This window comes from Narcine bancroftii, chromosome 11 (assembly GCF_036971445.1).
Source record: "Narcine bancroftii isolate sNarBan1 chromosome 11, sNarBan1.hap1, whole genome shotgun sequence".
Classification (NCBI taxonomy): domain Eukaryota; kingdom Metazoa; phylum Chordata; class Chondrichthyes; order Torpediniformes; family Narcinidae; genus Narcine; species Narcine bancroftii.
The window spans coordinates 22,130,090-22,149,503 of NC_091479.1; the positions used below are offsets into that span (position 1 = coordinate 22,130,090).

A 19,414-nucleotide genomic window follows, 5' to 3' on the forward strand; every position below is an offset into this window, starting at 1 on the left:
AATGTCATCAAAACCAAGGAGCAAATTATAGACTTAAAGGAAAACCAGAAGTACGCAATCCAGTGATCAGTGGGGAATTAGCGGTGGAAAGGGTCAGTAACCTACAGTAAATTCCTGGGTGCCACCATCTTGGAGGACCTATCTGATCGTGAGGTGTTTGAGGAGATTTGTTATGTCACAGAAGACTCTCAAAAACAACTACAGGTATATCATGGAGAGTATTTTGGCTGGTTGCACCACTATCTGGTATAGAGGTGCCAACACTCAAGACAAGAAAAAATTCCAGAGGGTTGTTAACTCAGCGTACGACATCACAGGCACCAGACTTCACTCCATCGAGGTCACCTACATGAGACGGCGTCTTAAAAAAGCAGTCTTTACCCTCAAGTACCCCCACCACCCAGGTCATGTCCTCTTCACCCTGCTATTGGAAAAAAGGCACAGGAGCCTAATGACAAGCACTCAGCATTCCCCTCTGCCATTCTTCCTGAATGATCAATAAACCAAAGACACTGCCTGACTTTGACTTTTCATACACAATTTTTTTTTTTTAAATTTTTTATTTTTCACACTATGAACCATATTAACCAAAATGCACACAAACATTTCCCTCTTGAATATACAGTGTCATTTACTTCCCCCCCCCCAACCCATTAAACGTTCAACATAGACAATACATTAAACCCATTAAACAATGTCATCACACAATGAAAATAAACAAGAAGATTGTGTCATCCACTTTTACACACTGGGTCAGTTCATTTCGTCTTCTTCTGTCATTTTAGGGCGTGGAGGTCCGCGGTAGGACTTCTCTGTTGTGTTCCATGTACGGTTCCCAAATTTGTTCGAATATGACTTTATTTTTTAAATTATATGTTAGTTTTTCATGCACTATTTTTTATTTACTGTTGCAAGGTGGTTTTTATGAACGTTTCCACTGTGATGCTGCCACAAAACAACAAATTCCTTGACTTGTTCACGACAAATTCTGAAAGCAAGACAGCCCCTCTATTTTTCATAGGAACCTGCGGAAGTTTGGTCGGTCATTGAAAACTTTGGCAAACTTCTGCATATGTGGTGGAAAGTGAGCCAACCAGCTGCATCACAGCCTGTTATGGGAGCACCGATACCTCCGAGTGGAAAATCCTACAAAAAGGTAGCGGTCTTAGCCCAGTGCATTGCAGGCAAAACGCCCCACCACCGAGAAAATCTACGTGGAATGCTGCTGTTGGAGCAAAAGACAGAAATCGTTAGGAACCTTTGCTTATTTCATACTGACTGTTTCAGATGATTAATTAGAGTACTATGCAATAGATGGGAATGGAACCAAAAGAATGACGTTAAAGGCTGAAATAAGCACGTGTGTAAAAGTTCACAGCAGGGCCAGCATGTTACAATTTTAAAGGAAGCCCTTTAACTTGTGGCTGTACAAGGAGATTGATATATTTTTACAACGAATAAGGATAGATATTCGTGGGCCCTCTCCTTCCTGCCCAAAACTCTCAGTGGATCTTTTAGCTCAAGTTTATTAAAATCTTTTCATTTCCTTAAATTTCCAAATATCCATTACATCAAATAAACTCAATTGATCGTCTACGTTGCTCTGGGGACAGAATTCCAATAATTCACAACATTCAGAGTGAAAATAAAATACTCATTTCACCCTGACCGAAGCTGTGGCCGGGAGACCAAGGTCTGGCCCAGAAAAGCAGAGGGACGTGGCTGGAAGGGTGGTCCACTCAATTGGGAAAGGCAATGCTCAGAAGGACATTGCATTCACCACCTGCATCTCGTTGGCTTTGCTCTCATCTTCTTTGCTATAATTAATCATTTTGGAAGTGTACAAGTATGAACCTCTTCTCAGAGACGGCACCTACCTGGATTTTCTCGATCTTCACCTGAGGAATGACGCTTCATTTGGCTCATTGGTACATTTTCTCCAGCTTTCAAAATGTTTTCTCAACTCTTCCTGATTAACATCGTCAGCATTTCGCGATCCTATTCCACTGATCCATTATTGCAGTTGATAAGGCGCAAGAGCAGATTTAGGCTATTCAGCTCATCTTCTCCACCATTCCAATCATCGCTGATGCAGTTTTCCTCTCAAGTTTATTTTCTTGCCTTTTCCCCATGACCTTTGATACCCTTACTAATCAAGAACCTCCCAACCTCTGCTTTAAATATATTCAATGACTTGACCTCTTGCAGTTCAAGTTTATTAGCATCTGACTATCGAGGTACAACGACGATAGAGCATTTCTCCAGCACATGGTGCGCGCACAGACACACGCAATGAATTTTACAGATTCGCCATCATCTGGGTGAAGAAATTTCTAGTCTTCGGCATCGGAATGTATTGACGTGACCATGTCACGAAATGTGTTGTTTTGCAGCAGCGTTGCACTGCAAACGTTGCAATAGATGACATTTTTAAATAGTGCAAGAAAATAGGAGAAAGTGATTGTGGTTCCTTATCCATTCAGAAATCTGGTGGCAGAGGGGAAGAAGTTGTTCTTGTGCCACTGGGTGTTTGTACCTTTTTCCCTGATGGCAGCAGTGTGAAGGGCATGGCCTGGGTGGTGAGGGACCATAAGGATAGATAGAGGCTGCTTTCTTAAGACACTACCTCTTGCAGATGTCCTCAATGGAGTGAAGACTGGTCCCCATGATGTCGCCGGCACAGCTCTGGAGTTTTTTTTTCCTGTTCTGTGCATTGGCATCTCCATAGAGACAGAGATACAACAAGACAGTATCTTCTCCACTGTACGCCTGTAGAAATTTGAGCGTCTTTGGATGTCCTTTTATTCTGAGGCAGTGTCATTTGGGCCTAGACTCTCTCAATAATGGAAGTATTTTCTCCTTATCCATCCCTTTCAATATTCAGTAGGTGTTGTTGTAAGTGGAACTGTGAAGCTCCAACTTTGTACTGTACAATCTTCCTTTTTTTCCCCCTCACATTTTATCTGGCTTTCTTTTAAAATAAATATCTTTTTGGTAAGCAGTTTGAGGTGTACATCGATATTTATTGTCAGGCTAATCAATTTTCCATAAATTTCTCCAGATTTGCCTCATTTATAAATCTCTTCAATTGCCTCCTGGGAAGAAGCCGTGTAAAAAAAAAAATCTTCACAAAGATCATTCAATGACTTAAAACAAGACAGATTTGAACAAATGCTACAAGTTTTACAGGTGACACAGAACCTGCACATTTTCAGAGAAACAAAATTGACAGAGCAAGAATCGCGAGCAAACAACAAAAAGCTGGAGGAACTCAGTGCTCCCTCAAGGCAGCCAACACCATAAAAGACCCCCATCGTCTGGATCACCTCTTCTCGGTGCTAATCTTCAGGAGAAAATGATTGCCAGGGTGCAAGCCTGAAGACCAGCATCTTTAGACTCAAGAACTCTTTCTTACCACCAGCTATCGGGCTCGCTATATGACTGCTCCAAGACCACAAGAGTTCTGTTTGCACTACTGCTACTTTTTTCCTTGTATCATGATAACTGAATATTATCTATCTTTTAAATTTGTCTTTTTACAATTTAATGAGTACGACTGTAGTTTTTAAATGAAGTAGCTAATTCAGCTGCAAGTACGATTTTAGGAACAGAGACAAGGAGGGAAATCGAACATTTGGCTGAATGGTGCACCCACGAGAACAGAGCGCGTCCTGGGCTGGGCGGATCCTTGGTGATCGCTGCTGCTCTCCGACGGCAGCGTTCCCTGTAGATGGTCTCGATGGTGGGGAGGGTTTGGCCCATCATGTCCTGGGCTGTGTCCACTACCTTTTGTAGGGCTTTACACTCAGGGTATTAGCACAATAGAGTATATCACAATTTGTCCCAGTAGACGGACGGAGTCAAGGCTTTTAATCCAGCTGTAAAAGATCACAAATAGTAGCTGCTGCCTGCTCCTCATTACGTTCTCCCCAAGTTGTCCCACCATTACGATAATGTCGACCGTCTCCAAGGCAGCACAGTGAGTGTAGCAGTTAGAGCAACGCTGTTTACAGCACCGGCGATCAGGACAGGGGTTCTAATTTCCCGCTATAAGGAGTTTGTACATCCTACCCGTGTCTGGTTGGGTTTTCCCCAGGGGCTTTGGTTTCCTCCCACCATTTAAAATGTACTGGGGATGTAGGTCAATTGGATGTATTTGGATGGCATGGGCTCAAGGGCCCTGGGTTGTATGTCTAAATTTAAAGACAGAAGGAATTCATTTAGTGAACTGAGCAGCAACTCTTCAACGTGGAGGAAAAAGTCTGCAACCAATCTCCCCGACAGTCATTTCCTCCGGTTCACTGCTGTCCGACTGGTCCCCTTCCCTGAAAGCCGACATCATTTTAGCATCTGAGGATTCGTGGCCCATCTACGTGTAACAGATTAGCAAGTCCAAATGTCATCTGCATACAGATGTGAACATGCAGATTAGGAGCAGGGAAGACCATTTAAGCAGTCACTTTACAGCAATATAACTACAATTTACATAGATTATGGCCGGTTGAAATGTAACCTCAACTCTGCAGTCCCATCTACCCATGATCACTTTAAAAAAAATATGCAATGAATCTGCTTCCATTGGTCTTTGAGAAACAGCATTAAAAAAAATTTACGAAAAGCAGAAAATGTTCACCTGATGACAAAATGAGTGGCCCTTGTTTTAAAAAGTGACAAATAGCTCTAGATCTGCCCACAAGAAACAACATTCTCTCTTCAACTCTGAAGAATCTTCAGACTCTTATGGTCCACAGTTAGGATATTTCCTACTGTCTCAGTCTAGAGAGAAGGAAAAAAAAAATCTCTTCTTTTAAACTAGCCTGTTCAAACTCTTCTCAAAATCCAGCCTTCTACATGTTAATCTGGTAAAAAGCACAAATGCTGTAGAAGTTCAGCAGGTCAAAGAGTGCTCTTTATGTCTTCTTTGGCTTGGCTTCGCGGACGAAGATTTATGGAGGGGGTAAAAAGTCCACGTCAGCTGCAGGCTCGTTTGTGGCTGACCAGTCCGATGCGGGACAGGCAGACACGATTGCAGCGGTTGCAAGGGAAAATTGGTTGGTTGGGGTTGGGTGTTGGGTTTTTCCTCCTTTGCCTTTTGTCAGTGAGGTGGGCTCTGCGGTCTTCTTCAAAGGAGGCTGCTGCCCGCCAAACTGTGAGGCGCCAAGATGCACGGTTTGAGGCGTTATCAGCCCACTGGCGGTGGTCAATGTGGCAGGCACCAAGAGATTTCTTTAGGCAGTCCTTGTACCTTTTCTTTGGTGCACCTCTGTCACGGTGGCCAGTGGAGAGCTCGCCATATAATACGATCTTGGGAAGGCGATGGTCCTCCATTCTGGAGACGTGACCCATCCAGCGCAGCTGGATCTTCAGCAGCGTGGACTCGATGCTGTCGACCTCTGCCATCTCGAGTACCTCGACGTTAGGGGTGTGAGCGCTCCAATGGATGTTGAGGATGGAGCGGAGACAACGCTGGTGGAAGCGTTCTAGGAGCCGTAGGTGGTGCCGGTAGAGGACCCATGATTCGTAGCAAAGGCAAAATAAATGACCATTTCGAGCTTGAGCTCTTCAAGGTATGAGAGAATGCTGGCAAGCGTCCAGACAAAAACGATGGGGTGGGGGGAGGGGGCAAAGGCAGGAAATGATAGGGGGAGAAAGGAGAGACTGGACAGCAACAATGAGTGGGAGGAGGGTAAGGAGAGAAGATTGGAAAGGGGAGAGGAAAAAAAAGGCAAGCAAGTTTAGCAGAAAGCAGAGAAGTCAATGTCAAGGGCATCTTGATAGGTAATGTTGTTCCTTCAATCTGCAGGTGGTCAGGGTGGGATAGTACATAAGGCTATAGACAGGTGTATGAGCTTGGGAGCATTATTCAGAATTGAAATGGTTAGCTACTGGGAGGTCGCTGCTGTTGTGGACAGAGAGGAGGTGCCGAGTGAAGCAATCTCCCAATCTGTGGCCAGTTTCTCCGACGTAGAGGCCACAAAGGGAGCACCAGATGCAGTAAATAAGTTCTGTGGATGTACAAGTGAAGAGTTATTTTGCTTGGAAGGCCTGTTTTGGGCCCCAGACCATGCTGTGGGCACAAGGTGGGGAAGGATGAGTGCAGGAGGGAATCACGGAGGGAGCTGTCCCATAGAAAGGCCAAAATGGGAGAAAGAAATGTCTGGTGGTGGGATCTGTTAATCTGGTATAGCTGAGAAATTAAAATAAGAAATGTGGTTTAAATTAGAGTCACTTAACAGCATTATAACTACAACTTACATTTCCGGAGATAACAGTACATAAATATATCACATTTTTAAAATATAAAAATATTTTCCAGATCTCTCTTGGCAATAGCTGATTGAGTAGATTTTTAAACCCTCAATTTTAGTTTTTTCACATTTGCCTAAAATTTTCTAATGAAGACAAACCTAAAATGTTCACTTTTTAAATTTTAGTTATTAAAAATCAGGTTTTGTGCAAATCATTGATGCCTTTAGTTTGCTTTCATTTTCATTTCCTGCTTTAGATGCACGGCCACCCTTAAAAATTAAACTGGCCAACATGAAACTATTTTATTTCTTTCCCATGAAGAAACAATGGAAACATTCTTGACACGAACAGTAGAATTCATTTACATTTTCTTTTCCAAGGGGCTGAATCAAGCCAGTGGAAGTGCAATTTTCTTCCCATCAATATAGTTGCTGCACCTACCACTGCTATTCCCTCCTTCAGCCAGGATTCACCAATGCGCTGAGCTGGAAGAGGGAAAGGCGTTGGGGGGTGGGGGAGGCGGGGGGGGGAAGGGGGAAGAATTTGTATGCCACCTCATTCCAAAAAGACACGACTCCAAATCTTAACTGTGATCAATATAGCAGCAGAACACAGGCAAAATAAGTTTCCTGTTTTGTCATATCAAAATGATAGTTGCAATGAGCTCTTATCCTGTGTACGTTTTAGAGAAGGATAACAGATACTTTGCATGTTTAATGCAAACTAAATGGATAGCAATGTGTGCACTTGAATCATGTTCAATGATTGAATGCAATTATTTTCTTATAATTGTGGCCATATAGAATAATATCAGATGTAAACAGCAGTGGTATTCCTCTTTTTGGTAAATGCAATGACCAAACAAATTGTCACTTCTAAATAGCTCAACTACATAGGTTTCCTCTCACCCTTCAAAAACATATTGGGGTGTAAATTGGGCACCACGGATTGGCTTGTTAAATTGTTGCATATGTAAATTTAAATAACTAGGTTCCAAAGTTCTCCATCACAAAACAAGCATGACCAATACAGTAAACACCAATCATTCGCTATCAGAAACCCAAATACCTTTCGTCTGTACAAATAGGCAATGTCTGTGGCAGTTTATTTAAACTCAGCAGGACCAGGATCACATGTTCTCTTTCAAATGACCGAAAACCCCACATCCCTGTCCCCTTTCAATTTACTGGGTTGACCGTAAAAGTGATTAAAACCGTAAAATAAAAATGTTAGTATATTAATAACATCCAATAGTCTAGAAGATCTGCAAGTTCGACAGATTTGTCAACCATGTCCAGATGATGAGAGTTTTACTGTAATCCAGGACAAGGTCAGTCAATATCCAAAACAAGACAAAAACAAAATACTGGAGTCAAGAAAAATAGTTTTCAAGAAACCTTTGGAAAATATCAACTGAAAACAATTAAACCGGTTGCTTAGCCACATTCACATGGACTACAGATGACCTGGACATAAATTTGGAAATTATCATACTTTGGAAATTATTCCAATACAACTCATTTCAATGGGAAGGGTGGAATTGCCCTACCTCCAGCTGCCTTCGGATAGTTTATGCCTTTACTTCATTCTGATCTAGCAGTAGTGGCTAGTCTTCTCTCCATTTTAAACTGAATTACAAACAATATTTTCTTTGAAGTATCAACAAAAAAAAAAACCACTTTCAGATGTCTGTTGTTCATGTTTGGGAGAGACATACATTAATTTCAGTACGACAGCTTTCCCCAAATTATTAACAAAACGATGAGCGTAAATTTTAAAATGTAGGAAATATCTTGGTACGAACTTCATCTTTCCTGATGAAAACTCGCTTAATGCTCAGTTCAGTCTCTTCTAAGCCTTTACTAGTTTAATGTTCAACTTTCAAGTACTGTGCCTAGTTTGCACAGTTGTACATAGCCGGCTGCCTTAACATCAAGTGCTTGGGGTCAATTTCACCCAAGGTGGCCACCCCGATGTTGAAATAACCTGCCATCACTGAAGATGACATGCCCACTTGTTTAAGAACTAGATCTGGCATTAAAGGGCAAGTTCAGGGACAGGAGAAATAAATTAGATGGTGAACAAACAGATTCCTTGAAGAGATCACAAGAGAACTGCAAAACAAAAGGTATTCTGGGATTGTAGGCCACAACTACGGCATGAATGGCGTGGCGGTCAGTGCAACGCCTTTACAGTACCAGCAATCAGGACTGGACCTTGGCTTGAATTCCGCGCTGTCTGTAAGTTCTCCCTGTGTCTGTGGGTTTTCTCCGGGGTTTCCTCCCATCCTTCAAAAGCGTAATGGGGCGTAAATTGGGTGACACGGAGACGTAGGGCCGAATTGGCCTGTTACAGTGTGTTTGTCTATTTTTTTTAAATTTAAATTTAAAAAAACCTACTGTCAAAGCGTATGCATTCTTTGCCAAAATTTAATGTACACATTCTTTAAAACAAAAAAGGAATAATGTTATTGCTTATATAAAAAAATATTCAGAATCAGGAATTATCAGGAATATTAAAAAGATTCAAGCAATAATTAGAGAATTGACATAAACTTGGATTTTAATTGTGCCCAATTTGGATCTTTAGCATCCCATGTGATGGAAAATGGGATGCACTATATAATCAACTTACTAAATGCAAGAACATATTGGTTTAATTGTTTACATGTGCTTTACTTCCAAGTGCTCAGATAACCATGTTTTGTTATATCATGTATAGGTACCTATTCAATTATGCAACAAATTAAACGATAAGTTGTAAAAACCAACCAGTTTCCAAAATGAATTTATCTTGAAAAACATTTACATTAAATTTGCAAGTGAATGGTCAAACTTGCACCCCATGTGTACAAGCTCACAATTCCACTCTCCATTAAACCAGAAGCAAAAGCAAATCAAATAATGAAAAATTTTCACCATTATACAGAATTATGAAGTCATATTGTCCAAAAGGACTCTGGAAAACTATGTTCCCCATCAACTGAGAGACATTAATCAGAGTTGGTGTAGCAGTAATGGAAAATCAATTCCAATATTAATCAAGGCTTTAGAGCACACCTTACAAGCGGATATAAAATTACATGACTGTTCAGCATTTTGCTTTAGGCCCAATTCTTCTCTCTGAATGGAATTTTATCTCACAATTCTGATTTCATTTCTCTCAATGCAAATAAAGAGATCAGTTCTCCACTGTAACTCAATTAATTCTCATTTCAAAATTAATTGGATGAATTTGAAATTTCAAAAACAATGATTTAATTACAAACGCCAATCACCCGGACACCCATGTTGAGTGAACGGAGCATTTTGAATTACGTCTTTCCTGTGTGATCACAAAGAGGTCCTCCAGCCTTTTGCAATTTGCTTCATCATTCAACAAAACCAAGGGCGAGCCTTGCTCAGTTCCATCTCCTCACCAATCATCAAATCTCTGGACCGAATACAGTACTAAAATCCATAGATCTCGGGATCAAACAAGATTGAACATATTAAGTCCCTTTAACAGCTCTTCATAAAAACAACTCCATTTTAAAAGTCTTTTGAAGTCCATTAATTTCCACTGAAGCTCATGATGCTGAGAACAATTTGCAACGTAAATTAAAATCAAGAAATATTTTGTGCCATGGTCCTTAATGGTGTGAATATTTAGGACAAGAGCAAGACTTTTCCATGCTTTCACCAAACTCCATTTCTCTAGTTTTACTTTTTTTGTTAAGAGGGGCCCTACAACCAACCCCCTCCCCCGGGACCACAGTACAAGTAAAAGCCTTGTTTTCTTTTCATGATGCACTTTATTTTATAGGAGAGAAACACAGAGGAAACTAAAACTTTACTACTTCACAGTGAAGGGGGCCCATAAACTTTGAGCAGAACCCTTGGGGTAGCCATAGCCCAAAAAAGAGGTTGAAAATGGCTGGACTCTTGGGTACCGGAACTATATACATGCATTCAAATCCAAGACAAGCGTGTCCTACAAGTTCAAATTTGCTCCTCCATTCTCAACTATTGGCATAAAATATATTGGAAATGCACAAAACAAGTTCTGAGTTCCACTTCCCACTCAATTTATACAGAACATATTTTGATGTGTAAGTTTTGCAAATGTGTGGTTAGAGGGTTGAGAGAATAGTATACTCAGACTTTAAAAAACCTGTGGGCATATTTAGTAAAATAGTACATTGGCGAGATACTACATTATAGTTAAATTATAAACAGCATCCCATGCAGAGTCTGGTCAGAACTCGACTTCCATTGCAGCCTAATCTATGTAAAACCAAAACATTCTCAAGCAAACTAATGTAAAGTTAAGCTAATGCAATGCAAAAAAGTATATGTAGTATGCAGCCAGTAAACATCACATCTAGATATAGAAGCAATGGGTATGTTTTGATTAATTTGGGGATGCACCTAAAAAAATATGAAATTATGTTGCAGTAGGTGAAACTATGGTGAAACATTTAGGGTTTTTAGACTGCAGGCACGTAATGGCACAATCAACAAAATTTGGCAGTCCAAAAAGTAGTGCAGGAAGTTTTAGTCAATTTATGATTATCCTGCAGGACCCCTACTACCTTTCAGGGGAAGCCTGCAGTCGAAATTACACCGCAAAACTCACCTCATGAATTCATCATCCAACTGATGACTCAGGCTTGGTCATTCCATGTAAAAGCACCGGGACTAATGCACACAGGAACTTAAGGCAAGCAGTGTAAATGACCACAGGGTGAGTAATTATGTTACGTTAAAATTTTCCAACATTGCGGTCTAAAAAACACCATTAAATCTCGTACAAGTAATTCAAACTCAATCACTTTTTAAAAAATTCTCAATAAACTGACAGTTCCCAGATCAAAATGAGCAAAACAGATTTTGTTCCAATAATGCACCATGGCCTGAACTCATAAAAGTTGCACTTTTTTTTTTTAAAACACTTATGACACTTCTCCATCACCTTCCTCCAGCTTTGTCTCTCTCCTTTTTCACACAATCGATTTTCACCTCTCCCCTTATCATATCCAATTAACACCTTTTGTTGGTCTCAACTTCTTCCCCAGCCAGCACTGTCTGTATTCTGCTTATTCCTCAGGCCCTCCTATGGACGTTGAAGGGCCGGCAGAGTTCCCCCAGCATTTTTAACTACAATCACAATGTCTGCAAACTTTTGTGTTCAACTCCCCTTGATCTGTCTTATGGCAAGTGCTGTGACTAACTACAGGAAGTGTGCAATCTTCACGAAACAACCAGAAACTGCAACCAACACTAGCAGTCAGTTTTCATTTGCGCTGAAGAGTTTGGTTTTGAAATACTGTATGCATTAAACAGGTGCCTGAAACAGACAAACCAAATAAAACCAGTAACATTTAACTTTAGTATATGCATCAATTAAGCTACATTCTTAATAAGCAGAAAACCATTCTTAAACCTTGATCTTGGTGTCATCTTCAGAGTTAATTGATAGCAAAAAACTGCAGATATTGGAAATGTGACAACAGAAGATGCAGGGATAAAGCAAGTTTATGAAGCGAGAATCTGTGGAACATCATGAACAATTTTTGTTTTATGGCAATCTCATTAACTTCAAAATGTATTCAAGTCATTATTTTTTAAACTTCAAACAAATGTCTCACACTTAACACTATGATGCCAGACACGTTGGAGTCTCGAAAATCCGCAGCAGATGATCCACTCTAATTTTTTCTGGTCAAATGTTCTGCACCTTTGACTGAGAGATCTGACTCAAACCAATTTACTAAATTGGGGATCATGCCACACATGTTTGCTGCTACATTTCTATTATCCAGTGATTGCTATACCTTAGAGTCATTAGGGTACAAATTTTATATGGTCTAAATGGATGACAACATGTCAAATGATCCTTTTAGGGATAATTCACAGTGGCATCATTTGGTGCCAAGATCAATGCCAATGAGACTGCAAGACGAGTATCCCCAACTCACTTCAACAGGTGCTCTCCTTTCACACAAACTCAGATGGCATATTTAGAACCTAGGTTAGCTTTATCATGTCTGTGAACCTCCTGCTCCTTATACAAAATGTGAGAGCAGGGTAACAGAGGAAGTAGGGTAACTCAAGAGATGGAAGATGCACCACAGCGTACCTCCAGTCCCTTCAAAGCAACAGATGGATGTGGGAGCGTACCGAGCGACAAGCCATGGAAGTGCAGGCTCAAGTTCCGCAATTAAGAAAAATTTGACAGGTACACGGAGGGGAGGGGGCGGGGGGGCTACTCGGAGGGGACGGGGGGGCTACTCGGAGGGGACGGGGGGGCTACTCGGAGGGGACGGGGGGGCTACTCGGAGGGGACGGGGGGGCTACTCGGAGGGGACGGGGGGGCTACTCGGAGGGGACGGGGGGGCTACTCGGAGGGGACGGGGGGGCTACTCGGAGGGGACGGGGGGGCTACTCGGAGGGGACGGGGGGGCTACTCGGAGGGGACGGGGGGGCTACTCGGAGGGGACGGGGGGGCTACTCGGAGGGGACGGGGGGGCTACTCGGAGGGGACGGGGGGGGCTACTCGGAGGGGACGGGGGGCTACTCGGAGGGGACGGGGGGGCTACTCGGAGGGGACGGGGGGGCTACTCGGAGGGGACGGGGGGGCTACTCGGAGGGGACGGGGGGGCTACTCGGAGGGGACGGGGGGGCTACTCGGAGGGGACGGGGGGGCTACTCGGAGGGGACGGGGGGGGCTACTCGGAGGGGACGGGGGGGCTACACGGAGGGGACGGGGGGGCTACTCGGAGGGGACGGGGGGGCTACTCGGAGGGGTCGGGGGGGCTACTCGGAGGGGACGGGGGGGCTACTCGGAGGGGTCGGGGGGGCTACTCGGAGGGGACGGGGGGGCTACTCGGAGGGGACGGGGGGCTACTCGGAGGGGACGGGGGGCTACTCGGAGGGGACGGGGGGGCTACTCGGAGGGGACGGGGGGGCTACTCGGAGGGGACGGGGGGCTACTCGGAGGGGACGGGGGGCTACTCGGAGGGGACGGGGGGCTACTCGGAGGGGACGGGGGGCTACTCGGAGGGGACGGGGGGCTACTCGGAGGGGACGGGGGGCTACTCGGAGGGGACGGGGGGCTACTCGGAGGGGACGGGGGGCTACTCGGAGGGGACGGGGGGCTACTCGGAGGGGACGGGGGGCTACTCGGAGGGGACGGGGGGCTACTCGGAGGGGACGGGGGGCTACTCGGAGGGGACGGGGGGCTACTCGGAGGGGACGGGGGGCTACTCGGAGGGGACGGGGGGCTACTCGGAGGGGACGGGGGGCTACTCGGAGGGGACGGGGGGCTACTCGGAGGGGACGGGGGGCTACTCGGAGGGGACGGGGGGCTACTCGGAGGGGACGGGGGGCTACTCGGAGGGGACGGGGGGCTACTCGGAGGGGACGGGGGGCTACTCGGAGGGGACGGGGGGCTACTCGGAGGGGACGGGGGGCTACTCGGAGGGGACGGGGGGCTACTCGGAGGGGACGGGGGGCTACTCGGAGGGGACGGGGGGCTACTCGGAGGGGACGGGGGGCTACTCGGAGGGGACGGGGGGCTACTCGGAGGGGACGGGGGGCTACTCGGAGGGGACGGGGGGCTACTCGGAGGGGACGGGGGGCTACTCGGAGGGGACGGGGGGCTACTCGGAGGGGACGGGGGGCTACTCGGAGGGGACGGGGGGCTACTCGGAGGGGACGGGGGGCTACTCGGAGGGGACGGGGGGCTACTCGGAGGGGACGGGGGGCTACTCGGAGGGGACGGGGGGCTACTCGGAGGGGACGGGGGGCTACTCGGAGGGGACGGGGGGCTACTCGGAGGGGACGGGGGGCTACTCGGAGGGGACGGGGGGCTACTCGGAGGGGACGGGGGGCTACTCGGAGGGGACGGGGGGCTACTCGGAGGGGACGGGGGGCTACTCGGAGGGGACGGGGGGCTACTCGGAGGGGACGGGGGGCTACTCGGAGGGGACGGGGGGCTACTCGGAGGGGACGGGGGGCTACTCGGAGGGGACGGGGGGCTACTCGGAGGGGACGGGGGGCTACTCGGAGGGGACGGGGGGCTACTCGGAGGGGACGGGGGGCTACTCGGAGGGGACGGGGGGCTACTCGGAGGGGACGGGGGGCTACTCGGAGGGGACGGGGGGCTACTCGGAGGGGACGGGGGGCTACTCGGAGGGGACGGGGGGCTACTCGGAGGGGACGGGGGGCTACTCGGAGGGGACGGGGGGCTACTCGGAGGGGACGGGGGGCTACTCGGAGGGGACGGGGGGCTACTCGGAGGGGACGGGGGGCTACTCGGAGGGGACGGGGGGCTACTCGGAGGGGACGGGGGGCTACTCGGAGGGGACGGGGGGCTACTCGGAGGGGACGGGGGGCTACTCGGAGGGGACGGGGGGCTACTCGGAGGGGACGGGGGGCTACTCGGAGGGGACGGGGGGCTACTCGGAGGGGACGGGGGGCTACTCGGAGGGGACGGGGGGCTACTCGGAGGGGACGGGGGCTACTCGGAGGGGACGGGGGCTACTCGGAGGGGACGGGGGGCTACTCGGAGGGGACGGGGGGCTACTCGGAGGGGACGGGGGGGCTACTCGGAGGGGACGGGGGGGCTACTCGGAGGGGACGGGGGGGCTACTCGGAGGGGACGGGGGGGCTACTCGGAGGGGACAGGGGGGCTACTCGGAGGGGACGGGGGGGCTACTCGGAGGGGACGGGGGGGCTACTCGGAGGGGACGGGGGGGCTACTCGGAGGGGACGGGGGGGCTACTCGGTGGGGACGGGGGGGCTACTCGGAGGGGACGGGGGGGCTACTCGGAGGGGACGGGGGGCTACTCAGAGGGGACGGGGGGCTACTCGGAGGGGACGGGGGGCTACTCGGAGGGGACGGGGGGCTACTCGGAGGGGACGGGGGGCTACTCGGAGGGGACGGGGGGCTACTCGGAGGGGACGGGGGGCTACTCGGAGGGGACGGAGGGCTACTCGGAGGGGACGGGGGGCTACTCGGAGGGGACGGGGGGCTACTCGGAGGGGAGGGGGTTGGGGGGCTATGGACTGGGTGCAGGTCAGTGGGACCAGGCAGCACAGACTGGGGGGGGGGCCTGTTTTCTGCATTGTAATGGATACTAATAAGCCCCCCCCCCACCCCCCCCACCCCAGCCCTGGGAGATGCCTCGACAACAGCAGGCCCTTGGGTGGGGACACTACTGACTCCGTTTGACAGCAGTAGATGGGATGGGGGGGGTGGGGGGGGGAGTGGGGTCACTGCCAATAGCGGGGCCCGAGGGAATGGGGGGGTGGGGCCCCTACCGCGGCCCAGCCTCGCCCTCGCCCCGCTCACCTATGGTGGAGATGAAGGTGGTGTTGAAGGCGTCCTCCGAGAAGCGGAAGAGGAGACAGGTTTTGCCGACGCCGCTGTCGCCGATCAGCAGCAGCTTGAAGAGGTAATCGTACGTCTTCGCCATGTTGGGGCGGCTGAACGGGCGGCGGCGGCGGCGGCGGGGGGTGGGGGAGAGCGCGAGCCGACGTCATCCGCACGCTCGCCGCTCATTGGCCGATGGCTGGCTGACGCCCGGCCGCCAATCGGGGCGCCGCAGGGACCCCGCTATGGCTGCTGGGAATTGTAGTTCCCACGAGCTGGGAGAACAGTGGGCGGGATGAGAGTGGGGGCAGTGCCTTGATTCCCTCAGGCCTCTGCTTTGATAATGAGGTAAGGGCCAGAGAAGTTGTGCCCAGACAGATAATATGGACAAAAAGTTTGGAGTATATATTAATTTGCCAACATAAAGTGTTGTTAGTTCACACTTCAAACTTTTAGAGTAAATAAAAAAACACCCAAACAACTATAGGAACTCAACTTTAAAAACTTTGGTCTACTTTCTGAAAGTTGCTATTTGATCCATATCTTTACTCCCTTTTCTACAAGGAAACCTTGATTAGAAGAAGAGAAGAGATTAGATTTAGTTTTAGGTTTTTTTTAGATTAATGTTAAATTTAATGGACAGAATTTACTCTTTCCTTAGACCACGAATGTAGTTTACTTGGTTTTTATAAAAGGCAAAGGAGGAAAAACCCAACACCCAACCCCAACCAACCAATTTTCCCCTGCAACCGCTGCAACCGTTTCTGCCTGTCCCGCATCGGACTTGTCAGCCACCAACGAGCCTGCAGCTGACGTGGACATTTACCCCCTCCATAAATCTTCGTCCGCGAAGCCAAGCCAAAGAAGAAGAATAATTTACATTATATTAATTTGTGATGTGGATATGATATGATCTATTATTTGTTTTATTAGAGGACTTTGCATGTAGGATTTATAGGTTAAGCTCAATTAAAATATTTTTTAAAAAACCTAAAAGCAGAGGTAAAATGCCACTTTTCTGGTCTGTGCGTCCTTCTCTGTCTTCTGTCCTTCTCCCCCTCACGGCCAATGTTTTATATCGTCTGCAAACTTCTGGAAAGCACTAGTAGGAATTGTAGTGAAGGCAAAATCAATTGATTTTCAGAAGAAAAAGCGGCTCGCCTGTCTGAAAGGGAAGAGGCAGGGACGAGGCAGTGAACGAATCTCAAATGCACATCCCAAAAAATTGATTGGTATCATTCAGAAGAAAAAGTGGCTCGCGTGTCTGAAAGGGAAGAGGCAGTGAACGAATCTCAAATGCACATCCCAAAAATAGAATGACCCTGTGGAATTTCCACTGGGAACCGTCTTCCAGTCGCAAATGAGCTGTCAACAATTACTCTTTGAGTAAATCACGAAGGCCTGCAGACACCGTGAATGAAGTAAAACAATGCTGGGGAAACTCAGCAGGTCAAACAATGTACTTTATGTTACAAAGTTAAAGAGCTGACCTACTGAGTTTCTCCAGCATTGTGTTTTCACTACAACCATTACTCTTTGTTCGCAACTGTTATTTTTTTTTCATTTAAATTTTATTTACAACACGGCACAAGCTGATTCCAGCCATTGGACAGGCCCTATTACAGCCAATTAACCTACATCCCCATACATTTTGGAGGGTAGGAGGAAACCAAACCAGCTCCTTCCAGACAGTGCTGGATTTGAATCTGGATCGCCCTGCACTGTAACTGCGTTGTTGTAACCACTACGTTAACTGTTTGGATCCAATTTGCCTCCCTTCCTTGCAGGAACAAAATCTTTCCCAATTTCCACCCTTCCACTCTTGAAAGAAAATGGACTGTGCAGGATTGCAGCTAACAATCAAACAGCTGGGACCCTTTCATAATGATTTGTAGCAATGCAAAGCCATTCAATCTATCAAGCCTGCATGGATTTTTCAAGAGAAATCTAGTGGATTATCTCCTTTTTTAAAAAAAAGTGTTGCCTGTGTTTACATATATTTCACTGCCTGTTTTGTCTTAAATGCTATGTTGACTTCGAGATTTGAGACATTTTACTGTCTGCTTTTATTACCTTTGTTTAATGCTACTATGCGGTTTTTCTCTTGGATTTTATATGCTCTGCTGTCTGGTGGATTCTTCACAGAACTCTCCATTTTTAAAAATACTTAACTAGCTCTGCTCTTTTAGATCTTTATTGTCTGCTGTCTGGTGTTTCTTGTACAGTACGGCCTGCTGAATTTTGTTTTAATTGTTTTGAATTTGTTTGAATTGGCTGCAGGTAATTTTTAGGTTCTATTGCCTGCTGGTTTATTTATACTTAATTGCTTTATCTTCTTTCCTTGATTTGTTGCCTGATTATTTTTCTACTCCCTGACACCTCTCGGAATTTGCTGGTTTGTTGGTTGTTATAGATTTCACTGCCTGCTGGTTTTTTTTAAGACTGAACTGAATTTCACAAACCTTCCTGCTGGAGTTTTTAAAATACAGAGATTTTTTTCTAATTAACATTTTGGTAATTATCCTATTTCCGTCTGTTGGTTTATTTTTTACTTACAAACCAACTGCTCCTTTCTTATAAGCTTTTACCTCCTGGATTTGTCTGCCTATTTGTTCCACTGTATTGGGGTTAAACACGAAAGCCTGCAGATACCGTGGTTGAAATAGAAACACGGCGCGGGAGAAACTCAGCAGGTCAAACATTTTCCTTTATGTAGCAAAGTTAAAGTTACATAATCAAAGTTTCAGACTTGAGCCTTCATCGAGGTGTTTCTTTTTTTTTGTTATACTGTGATTGGTCTGCTGTGCAGCGAGAGAAAGAAAAACCACACGGAAGCTGTGAGTGAGCTGAACCAACCAACTGACTTTACTGGAACTCTCTGAGAACTTATCCGCATGGCCCCCATAATCCTTTGCGGGCCACCCCCCCACCCTCACCCCACCACTGTGACATCAGCCCAGCGCAAGCCTGCTTCACCGTGACCCAGTTCGTTTGCGGATCAGTGCAGGCTGCTACAACGCTATATTACCTGCTCTTATGTAATGATTCATTTCCTCCTTTTCTTTGATATTCTCTGTGTGGTGATATGTAATTACCCCATGAGGTCACCAGGGGTCATACACTCTGCTGTATGTATTTTATGTATGTGTGTGTATAATATAATATATGTGTGTGTGTATGTAAGTGCACATTGTGGTGGCTTGCCCATCCAACGGGAAAACCGGGTCACGGAATCGCAGGCAAGTCTGCGGCAGATCTGCCCGTGAGAGCTCCGGTTGCGGGGCACGCCCACATCAGCCTGGCAGCTGATGTCATAAAAGTCCTGGGAGTTGTCAGAGTCATTGGGCAGGGAGGAATTTTAATCCGTGTGAGAGTTTTTGACTCTGTGTGGTACTTTTGCTCACTGAGTGCCCCTGGTGCAACTACACACACACACACACACACACACACACACACACACACACACACACACACACACACACACACACACACACACACACACACACACTCTCTCTCTCTCTTCTGGTTTTCCTTATGGATTTTTTTCTTCTTTGCTGTCTTACTGTGCTATCATGGTTATTCTTCATGTTTTACCACTTTTTCTGGTTTATTTTACTTTACTGCTTTGTGGGTTTTTATGCACTTAATTGAGGGCTTTTTTAAAAAAAACATAGAATTCTCCTGTATCTTTATTACTTCAGCAATTTGTGCTCCTTCACCCAGAGCTGGTAGTTGTTTTATTTTGTTCAGAGCTTTTTTTGCACACATGGCGACCTGCCTTTCCTCTCTCTCTCTCTCTCTCTCTTTC

General features: G+C 46.7%; 1 protein-coding gene across 1 annotated transcript in view; it reads right to left on the reverse strand.

Moving 5' to 3' along the window:
* LOC138745660 (ras-related protein Rab-8B) overlaps positions 1-15,744 on the reverse strand; it is an 81,084-nt gene extending 65,340 nt beyond the window's left edge. The window contains exon 1 of the mRNA XM_069902912.1: positions 15,586-15,744. Coding sequence (XP_069759013.1) covers positions 15,586-15,709 — 124 coding nt within the window. The 5' untranslated portion in view covers positions 15,710-15,744. The remainder of the gene's footprint in view (positions 1-15,585) is intronic.
* Between the last annotated feature and the right edge of the window lie 3,670 nt (positions 15,745-19,414).